This window comes from Solanum dulcamara, chromosome 11 (assembly GCF_947179165.1).
Source record: "Solanum dulcamara chromosome 11, daSolDulc1.2, whole genome shotgun sequence".
NCBI lineage: Eukaryota > Viridiplantae > Streptophyta > Magnoliopsida > Solanales > Solanaceae > Solanum > Solanum dulcamara.
Window position 1 is genome coordinate 52251890 of NC_077247.1, and position 11019 is coordinate 52262908.

Genomic DNA, 11019 nt, shown 5'->3' on the forward strand with positions numbered 1-11019 from the left:
CATTACTTTATATCACTAATAAATGTTGTAAACTGAACGAAATGTGGTAGGACTAGTGAATTAAACTATTATAGTTCTAATGTTTATAGATACTTAATTGTATGATAATGGTATGAATCATGATTTTATAATTGAAGAATTTTCCTGTCCGTGTCTACTCCTTGAAAAATTTAAAGGGTCAAAGTAAGCGTATCAAGAGAAAATGAGCAAAGCTTATGTCTGGCTAATTGAATGGAGTTCCCAGCTTTAAAGAATCAAGTTCAAGTATCGAGGAGATTTATTTGAAGAGCTTTGGTTATGAATGAATAAGCATGTGGGAACAACATTGCTTGCATTGATTCAATTGATTTGAAGTGGCGGTTATACTAAACGGCTCGCAAAAGGGAGTGAGCTGTGCGATGAACCTGCTGATATACTACCCAAGAATCCTCTTCTTTCTTTCCTTTCTATCCCTTTCCTTTCTCGGGGAATGAGCACACCTTCAACTAGTCACCAGTGTCCAAATTTTCTGTCTCCACCAGCTCGTAACCTCGCTCCTGACTATTCATATACACGGCTTATTCATAATCAAGGCTCTAACCTCCTAATCAAGGAGTGAAATTCTCTGCTCCCCTTGAAAAACTCCATTGCTTTGACCATCACTTGTCATGTAATATATGAAATGTATTATAAGGGTTTGAAATATGATTGCAAGAATAACAGATATAATGAATATATTGAGAATCTTATTTAATAACATTAATAATAAATAAGCATTGTATGATTGTGGTATAAAAAATAAATTAAACTATATAGTTTGTACCGTTCATATATAAATAGGTGTTTTGATTGAATAATAAGGAATGAAGTATGATTTCTTAATTAAGTAAACTATAATATTAGTATCGATTGTGGTTTCAAAATGAACTATATAATTAAGTGTACTTGCCATATAATATTGATATGAAATGTGGTATCCTATGTGATTTAGAAAAATTAATATGGATTGTGCTTTCAAAATTAACTCTAAAAAATATAATTTTTCAGAATCATACTTAACAATATTATATTTGTATGAAAGATGATTGTTGTATAATATTTTTGATATAGATTATGAATTCAAAATAAATTAACGGTATAGATTATGAATTCAAAATAAATTAACGGTATAATTTGTGTATGAAATGTGATTCATAAAATATGGGTTAATAGAGGTATATTGGAAGAATTACTTCTTACCACTAACAAACACCGTAATCTCAATGAAATGTGGCAGGACTAGTGAATTACACTTTGTGTCAAAAAAATTGTTTGTTTATAATAATCATATTAAATTACTACATTACAATCAGAATGTGATGTATAAACATAGTTTGGAAATACTATTTTATATATATAAGTTTTTGGTTTAATATCAAACAAAATGCACATTTTTTTTTGCTAACTTTTAAATTATTTGATTAAGGTATAATACATAAATGTGTTTATAATTTGGTTTTATTTTACATTTATGTTCTTCAATTTTGATATGTACAAGTAGACACTTAAATTTGTATAGAATCGAACAAATAGACACACGTGTTATATTTGACATTCTATGTGACAATTCATATTTTATGTATCTACTTGTTTAAATTTATATAAATTTAAATATTTATTTATATATACTTTTAAAATTGGAGGACATAAATGTCAATTTATAACGTGTTATATTTATGTATTATATATTTGATTTATTCACTTTAGTTTTCTATTTTTCATTTGTTTTTTCTTGAATACCCCCAAAACGGGAGAAAATGAGAAACAAGTCCACTAATGTTATGAAAGGTCCTTGGGTCTAAAAATTTGCTGTTGCTGGATTTGTTACTCGTGCGTCACGTCCAGACGAAGCCGTGCTGATGGATGAAACTACGTCGTATCCTCCTATTGAACCATCCAACTTCGACCTTATAGTGGTTGGCACCGGCCTGCCGGAGTCCATACTTGCCGCCGCTGCCTCCGCCGCCGGAAAATCAGTCCTTCACCTTGACCCTAACCCCTCATACGGTAGCCACTATGCATCGCTTCCTCTTCAGGAATTCACTTCGTACATCGAATCCCAATCATCTCAATCATCCTCCAATCTCCCAATTCCACAATCCGACATGGATTCGGGTTATACTCAGGTCTTTCTCACTACCCGGCCGCTCTACTCCTCCGTTGAAATCACCTCTTACTCCTCGGAACCCTTGGAACAATCTCGAAAGTTCAACATTGATTTGAGTGGGCCCAGGGTTTTGCTATGTGCAGATGCTATGATTGATCTAATTTTGAAGTCTGAGGTGAATCAGTACATGGAATTCAAGAGCATAGATGGGAGTTTTATCAGTGATGAAGAGGGAAATTTGGAGAATGTACCTGACTCGCGTAGCGCAATATTCAAGGATCGGAAACTAAGCTTTATGGAGAAGAATCAGCTGATGAGATTCTTCAAGCTGGTACAAGGGCATCTTGAAGCTGCATCTGCTGCTGATGGTGGGGAGAGTAACGAAAGTAAGGGCATCTCAGAGCAGGATTTAGAGAGTCCGTTTGTGGAGTTTTTAAGCAAAATGGGGCTCTCTCCAAAGCTAAAATCGTACAGATCGAATCGCCTTTCTCTCTCTGTTAGTCACAGTTTCCTGTTTTCTGCTATTCCTTTTTGGTTTCGATGTCGTTTCTTTATGTTGTATGCTTGTTCCATTCCATAGACAGTAGGAAGATGTAGCATTAGTTGATTGTGATGTCTCAGCCTAGTAAAGTAGGAAGCCCTATAAAAAATTTACTAGGAATTAGGAAGCTTTTCATTAGATGAATGAAAGCATGCCAAAAGTAGAGCATTTACTTATATAATATATTATACTATACTATAAACAATTTGAACTGGGAGGATAATTGTTTGTTCTGTTATTAGACCAAAGTAGTTTAGTGTTTTTATATGTTACTTCTGATTTCCATGACATCAATGTAGTGACTGTATGATTCCTGCTATTGCAATGGAGTTCTGATAAATTACTGCATCTTCTTTTTGTTTGTTGAAAAATTAGTACTACGTCTTTCCCATGGACCATGGTCTAGACATGGATCTTATAATTGTGGTGTAAGTGATAAAAATAAAATAAATTGTGGTGTAAATTATATGCTTATTAGAATTCTCTGACATACAAAAGCATAGATTAGATTATTTTATTAATGAAACTTGTACTCCCTTAATGTTATAATGGTCTACTGTAATGGTCTACGAATCATTGCTTTCAACTAATGCGAATGGCTTATGAATTTTAACTGTTCATGGTTGTGTATCCAGAATTTGAATGGATTTTGAATATTAACTGTTTACGGTTGTCTGTCCAGAATTTGGTACGTCACTTGGAGTAAATATTTTACTATACGTTAGGTAGAGCTAATTCATCTGACTTATTAGTGAACTTATTTTTTATGTTTTCTAGGATTGTTCTATATGCAATAGCAATGGCAGATTATGATCAAGAGAATGGAGATGTTTGCAAAAGTGTTCTTAAGACAAAATATGGTATTGATCAATTGGCCCTTTATCACTCATCCGTTGGCAGGTTTACTCTCACCCTTCCTTTGTACTTAAAACAGTCATGTAGAAATCATGAAAATACCTCTTCCATCTTTTTTTAACACATAATGAATGTACTTCGTTCATTTGTACATAAATAGTTGTATACTAATCATCAAAGTACCTCTTCCATTTACTTGCTGTTTAGCTTCCCCTTTGTCTACAACTGAGATTCATGCTCCAAATTATGGAAATCCTGAAAATAATATTGTTAGGCTAATCTATTTTCATTGTTCATTTGCATCTCTGCTATATCAAAAAATAAGTTCAATAGGATGGATGCTTAGGTTATGCTTGCATGTGTGGTTGAAACAGGTCTAACCTTGGAATGCCCATCATTTGTGTTTTCATGTCTGCCAATTTTCCCCCGAGCATTTATGCTAAGTCAAAACCTTGATCTTGTAGTGGTGAGATGCTTAACTGAGAGATCAAAAGTCAACCTGGAGAGCTCTATGTATAGTTGGGTTCGTCTTTTTGACAAGGCAGATCCAGTTAATCATTAATTGGAACTGTCAGAAAAAGAGAATGAGATTCAGTCTTGAGACTAGCTAATCATAAGAATTGATCTACTGAGATGGAAAGTTATCTTTATATGCCTTGATATCTTATGATTTTAAGCTTCCTTCTTCATGAATCAAATTCTTATAGTTTTCCCATTGTTCTCAACTTTAGGTTTCCTAATGCACCTGGTGCTATGATTTACCCCATCTATGGTCAAGGGGAACTTCCGCAGGCCTTTTGTCGTCGTGCTGCAGTCAAAGGATGCATTTATGTACGTCTTTTAACATCTTTTTTCTTGGATAACTCCAGCGTATTATCACTTAGTTTGCATTTTGGTTCCAGTGAGGTTCTTTTCCCTTTCCCCTCGTGTTGTTAATTCATTGTAGAGCGTAAAAGATATGTTAAATATGCGTTATGTTTGTGGTCCTTTTTCATATTGGTTGTATAATTTTCTCACCATCCTGCCATCATCCTCAAAGTAGAGAAGAGTTCGTGTTTTGTGAAAATTTCTCATACGGAAGTGTGAGAGGCGCATAGCATAGCACTGAAGAGCGCTACTAAAGGTCTTAAATTTTCAGTTGGATGATGTATCAGCTCTCCCAGCATGTAACTTAGGAAGCTTAGCTCTAGCCGCAAAGTCTATTGAACAGTTTTGTAGCTAGTTGCTGGCTTTATTTTTTTATTCCTCAGAATGCTAGCTATACGTTTGTGATGGGTTGCAAGTTAAACCTACTGTTTTACAGCTAGAAATGTTGATGAGCTTACTTGTAGTACTGAAAGAAGCTCTTTTCAAACAAACTTAATTATTCTTTACTTTTGACGACTGCTAAATGAGTTTAACTTTAATTTTTTTGACAACTGAATGAGTTCAGGTTTTTATGTGTCAATTAGAAGATATCATCTTGATCGGGTTTCTCTTCTGTTAGCCTTTTTCTGTAATAAAAAAAATCTATTTGTCTTGATTTTGTCATTCATTGTTTAGTTGTATCCGTAAATTTGCAAAAATAAGTTCTTATTGTGCTGAACATATGAATCATTGTTTATGGTGTCCATTCTTCAATAGTCGTTAATTGATGTTTAATTTTCTGGAATTCTTTGAATTGTTGTTATCATTAGTAACTTCCCAGAGGCTAATTGTCTATCTTTACTTCAACTGGTTTCCAGGTTCTTCGGATGCCTGTTAATTCTCTCCTTATGGACAAGGTTCAAAGTGATGCTCTTCTTGTTCCTATAAACCTTTAATTAGACTTTTGTAAAGTTCATGAGTTGACATGTCGCTTTGATTACTTCACAGGCTAGTGGGAGTTACAAGGGTGTTTGCTTGGCTTCTGAACAAGAGCTGTTCAGCCATAAGCTTATATTAGCTCCATCTTTTGTGGTTCAACCACCACCCCCTCATTCCTCCCCTGATGCTCATGATTTTGGCTCGCGAAATACAACTGATAAGATGGCGAGGAGTATATGCATCTCAAAGCACTCTTTGAAATTGGATGTAGCCAATTGTCTGGCATTTTTTCCTCCTAGATGTAAGATAGATTCCTAACCCACTTTTTGTTTTTAAGTGCTTTAAATATTTGAATTTTTTACCTTATCAATCCCCCCCTCCCCCCCCAGCTCTCTTCCCTGAGCAGGTCACAGCAATTCATGTGCTTCAATTGAGTAGCAATGTTGCTGTTTGCCCCTCCGGAATGTGAGTTCACCTGCTTAATGTCTATTTTACTCACCACTTTTCTTATGCTATATGATCTTCTGACTCAACATATCACAATTCAGAATTCATTATCTTTCTTAGGATGTGCTTTTTAGTCTGCCTTTCACTTTTAGAATGTTCTGCTCATGTTAACTACCTTTGTCTTTCACTTTTAGAATGTTACTGCTCAAGTTAACTACCTTTATTCAAAAGTCAAAATATTACATTAATAGACACCACGTTGTTATGCACAAGTTGTATATATAACTCAACCTAAGTCATCCTCAGACATCTATCAAGTTTGTTCAGTTACCTATAACTAATATTCCCTGTTAAGCTTTTGAAACCATGTTGACAACTTTAAGAATGTGGTTTCAGTAGTTTGATTGTGAATATATCTAAATATAGAAGTAATTGATACTATTTAGTTGAATGGATTGGAGTTACAAATTTTTGGTTAATTCCTTGAGTATCTTCTTACCCCATCTCAATCGGTCCGTTGCTTTCTCTTTCAGGTTTTTGACTTATCTTTCAGCTATATGTGAGGATGATGTTCAGGGCAAGAAGCTATTACATGCAGCCATCAATGTGCTGTTTCACATTCCCGTTTCTGGAAGTTCTGGCAATAATAATTTTGCAGAGGACCAAAGTGAAACAGGGGATGCAAAGCCTGCTTTACTTTGGAGTGTCTTGTATACTCAGGAACTTGCTAAGGTATCTGCTATACCCTTTTATACCTTGTTTTGTTTTTGGTTTGCTCTACACTGTTGCTCTTCCATTTTGTTTCTATAAGGATTTTCCTCGGTTCTTGTTTCATTTTGCTAAGGTTTTAATGTTGCTATTTGTTTGTAAAAGCTTTGAAACAGCTGTCATGACCCTTTCACTTTTGGGCCTTTGCAGTCCGTCAATTTTGTTTCTTCAGGGTTTTGAATTATCTTTGTTCAGAATCTTCTGCACATTTTGATATAGGCTGTCAACTTATCATATAGAATGTCTAACATGTATATTAGTACTTAGCATAGTTCATTAGTCGGTTGACACAGAAATTAATCATTCTTGAAGCTTATCAATCCGGTCTTTTTTGTAAAATTGGATGTCAGAGTGGAGCATTTTGATTACTTATCACCCAATTTTCTCATTGTTTTATCTCAGAGGAAGGCTTTGGTATTTATATCCAGGGATTAGATCCCATGGATAAGTGTGAGAATTACCCTTCTGATCCCCACTTATAAATAGGGCTAGGGGTAGTGTTTGCTTCATTTCTTCCTTCTTACTCTCCATCTCCCTCCAACACAGAGCCTTTCTAGTCACATCGTGCTACCTCTGACGACTCCTCTTTCCTACAGATTGCTTCACCCTGCCGCCGGGCTGATCTCCCTTCCTCAAAAAAAAAAACTGAGAGAGAAAAAAAGCCATGTAGCTGAAATATACCCTTTCCTGCCTCCAATCTCCTCCTCTTGTTTCCTCCATTCAGCTGATCACCGTCTCTTTCCTTTTGTTGTCTTGTATTTCGTTCTCCTTCCATTTTCTTCTGTTTTCACTTCATTATTCTTCTCCTGTTCCTCAAATATCTTGTTAATTTTTTTTCTCTGTCCTGAAATATATAAATTTTGCTAACTATGCACAATCTTGTTATCTACTTTTTAAACCATTTTTTGATTTTTCTTTTGTACATTGTATACTTCATGGTTGAAAATTATAGATAAGTAGTTTTAGATTGATGAACTGAGATGAATTTGTGATGGAAAATCAAATATTGTAGAGTAGTTAATAAGTCTAGTCTCTTTTAGATCATAAAAAGCACTTGTTTTGCATGAAGACTACTCTTGGACTGGTAATTTAATCCAGTAGTGTATACTGCAAGATTGGGTTACTGTTAAGGCACATCATGATTAAGCCTACTGTACCAAACGGCAAACACACCATATCAGGTTGTGATGACCGTACAATCCCCAAATAATTAATTATTTATCCAGGAACTAATAATCTCAATTCATCCGTCATGCTACCAAATGGTCCCTGAGTTTGTGATAGTTTTCCAATTTTTGTCCATCAGTTTCAGGATGTACTAGATAACATCATTTGTACCCCCATGCCAGACGGGAGTCCATATTACCATGATCTTCTGGGTGAAACAGAAAAGGTAATATGCATTTCGCTTTTCTTAAATGGACCTCCTCTATGTAGGTCCCTATCTTCTTTCCCCCCTGTCCTCGCCCCCTTTCTTCTTCTTTCATCTTTGCCATGGCCCGTTTACATTCATTTCACAAGGGCTTATAGTGATGTAGGAGAAGGGTAGATACTCAGACATTATCCCAATTTGGTGTTCTTGTGCTATTTTGTGCAGATATTTCAAGAGCTGTATTCTGGTGAAGAATTCTTTCCCAAATCAACCTCATCGGAGGAGGGTGCTGCCCAAGAGCTCGAGGATTAGACATCAATATTGATGCTGCTGGATATGTTTTCATTTTAAATGATGGAGGGTGGCAGGATATTACAGTTTGCATTGACAATGACAACAACTCGCACGCAGAGTAATCGCACATGTGGGGTGAGAGGGTAGGATGTGCCCCGCACTGACAATGGCGACGATCATATAGTTGAAGTGGTTTCGGTCCCTACATACCAATGTTAGTGTTTTATTCGAAATACTTTGTTGCTGTAAGAGTAATATCGATAGTGTTCGAGTTTCTTCGGCCTACAATTAACTGGATTGAATGTAGAGGTTTGACATGAGGCTTGAACTGCTAAAGGTGTTGTCTACTTTTGCAATTATTATTTTTTGCTTTTTTTGATTTGAAGTTGAGACTTCCCAATTCCTGAGCTTTTTTTCTTTAAGGAATATCTCTAATTACTTCTTGTACAATAATGTAGGCTAGCTTTGTATCTGTATCTCGCGTGCTTCCCCTCCGTATACAAAATATGCCACTTTATTAATTTCAGCAGATTTTAAAGGAAAATTAGATCTAGATCAATTTCTCACTTTAAAAATAATATTCAATTATTACAACTACAAGTAAATAGAATTGAAGCTGCATGTTATAAACTTGAAGAGGCAGATATCCTCTCTCTGTAAAAACTTCAGGGATTTACATCATATGTATACTTCCAACTTCCATCTTGGCAATCCCTGACTGAATAAGAGAGTGTATAAAAAGAAGAGTTAAAGTGGGAAGTATCCGTAACGTCTCTGCCGCACTTCCATTTTGACAGAAAAAAGGCCAATCGTTAATGGAATATACTACTACTTGCATATAAATATTCACTCCATTTTAGTTTATTTATCCTAATAAATTGTTTAAAAAAGAATACTATATTAATTTCAAATTTTCATATATGACATATTGTTATATTTTTAATTGAGGATCATAAAATTCATTATTTTCTTAAATTTTGTATAAGTTAAAATATGTCAAACACATTGTGATGTAAATGCAGGCCCTTATAATTCGCCTACACGGAGGATGTTGCTAATGAACTGGAGACTAGCTCTTACATTTACTTAGCTAAAAGCATCACCACCAGATTTCGGCCAGCTCAGTGTCCATTTGAGGGCACACAATACCTTCTCCAACGGCATGTTTCGAGTGTTTCTGTCTAATATACCTCTCTGTTTACTCTTTTTTCTTCACTGTTTATCGTTCTTTACTTTATATGCAATCTTTATCTGGAGTATAATCCCATATTACTGGTGCGAGTCTGAGAAAATATCGGGGTCTTGGCCCAAAAGAAACCACCTTTGAATGGTGATCTTAATTCGTCATGGTTCTTGATGTTTGTCTATAAAAATCCTAAAGCATTTGGAAACTTTGATGCATTCTGAATCGTCTATGACTGGGGTCCTAATATTCTTTCTTTTTGATATGTATGTTGCCTGCAGGTTCTGACACTTTACCTTCCATTATTTGAATTTGGTTTGGGAATAGAAAAATGTTGAAGACGATTGATGGTTTAGCATGGAGGTTGGTTGGGAGTTTATTCGTCAACATGCGCAGATTTCTGTTCCGCATTTTATCTGTAGGTCCAATTCCAAACCACGTCGCCTTTATTCTGGATGAACAATGGAGCTATGCCAAACAATGGAGTGTTGCTGAGGGCACTGGATACGGAGCTGGAGTTTTGGCTCTCATGTCCATGCTCAAGTATTGCTATGAATTGGGTGTCAAATACATGACAATACATGCATTCAGCATTGATTATTTCAGAAGCAGCCCAGAGGAAGTTCAGTACTTGATGGAGAAAATCCAAGGACTACTCAAGCAAGAAAGCGTTATCAGCGAATATGGAGTGAGAATACATTTCGTGGGGAACCTAAAGCTTCTTGACGAGCCAGTTAGAGTTGCAGCTAAGAAGGCGATGCAAGCCACTGCCAACAACACCTAGAGTAATCTCCTTATTTGTGTGGCCTACACTTCTACTGATGAGATCATGCATGCCGTTCAAGCATCCTGCCAAGAGAAATGGAACGAAATCCAAGAACTTAACGCGAATCAATCTGAAAATGCAGAAATAACTGAAGAAAAATTGGAGCTAGGTCATGTCATAAAGCTGGTAGATATAGAGAGGCATACATACATGGGATTGGCACCTGATCCTGATGTTCTGATCCGAACTTCAGGTGCGCCTCACATTAGCAATTTCCTTCTTTGGCAGACTACAAACTGCTTACTGTATTCCCCAAAGGTATTGTTTCCCGAGATTGGTTTACGGCACTTGGTATGGGCAGTGTTGAACTTCCAGCGACTGTATCCTCATTTGGAGAAGGAAAAGAAGCAGTTGTAAATTCATTGCTATTATGAGTCGTTTACATGTATTTTACCGTGTTTTTCCTCAGATCAGTAGTTGCAATTATTCAACATTGCTAATGTCCACAATATTTCAAAGGAAATATCTCCAAGTTTATTGACTCTGATATTAAGGATGATCAGTCATTCTTTCAAAATTATAGAGTGCTTGTTCCTTTAATTACATTTTTTCTGTAATTAGAAGCTCAGGTTTAGCCTTGATGTCGTTTCATTTCTTTGCACCAAGAAATTTCTCTCTTTTTGGATTAATCATATTAATATTGACCAAGAATTTGGCCCTTCCGTGCCAAATTGTCAAGATAAATGACTAATAATCCAATCATCAGGTACCCTGGTGGGCAAGGTGGAAAAACTCTGGTCTATTGACTTCATTTTCTTCATGATAATGACGTTATACCTAAAAGTTACCACTCACGAAAATACTTTTGAGACCCTGTCCATTT

At 35.7% G+C, this 11019-nt stretch overlaps 1 protein-coding gene and 1 pseudogene across 1 annotated transcript; both read left to right on the forward strand.

The window, feature by feature from the left end:
- Positions 1-1755: 1755 nt before the first annotated feature.
- Positions 1756-8546, forward strand: LOC129873068 (rab escort protein 1). Its single transcript, XM_055948069.1, has 9 exons — positions 1756-2593; positions 3444-3566; positions 4253-4352; positions 5246-5284; positions 5376-5607; positions 5696-5771; positions 6287-6485; positions 7828-7914; positions 8119-8546. The coding sequence occupies exons 1-9, from the start codon at positions 1878-1880 to the stop codon at positions 8203-8205; spliced, it is 1659 nt and encodes a 552-aa protein (XP_055804044.1). The 5' UTR covers positions 1756-1877; the 3' UTR covers positions 8206-8546.
- A 652-nt stretch (positions 8547-9198) lies between these two features.
- Positions 9199-10683, forward strand: LOC129873743 (dehydrodolichyl diphosphate synthase CPT3-like; annotated as a pseudogene).
- The last annotated feature ends 336 nt before the right edge of the window (positions 10684-11019 follow it).

Excerpts from the sequence above, each read along its gene's own strand:
- LOC129873068 (XM_055948069.1), top strand. The coding sequence starts at position 1,878 with ATGGATGAAACTACGTCGTATCCTCCTATTGAACCATCCAACTTCGAC. Across the intron at positions 3,567-4,252 it reads TATCACTCATCCGTTGGCAG|GTTTCCTAATGCACCTGGTG; the intron begins GTTTACTCTCAC and ends TCTCAACTTTAG. Across the intron at positions 6,486-7,827 it reads ATACTCAGGAACTTGCTAAG|TTTCAGGATGTACTAGATAA; the intron begins GTATCTGCTATA and ends TTTGTCCATCAG.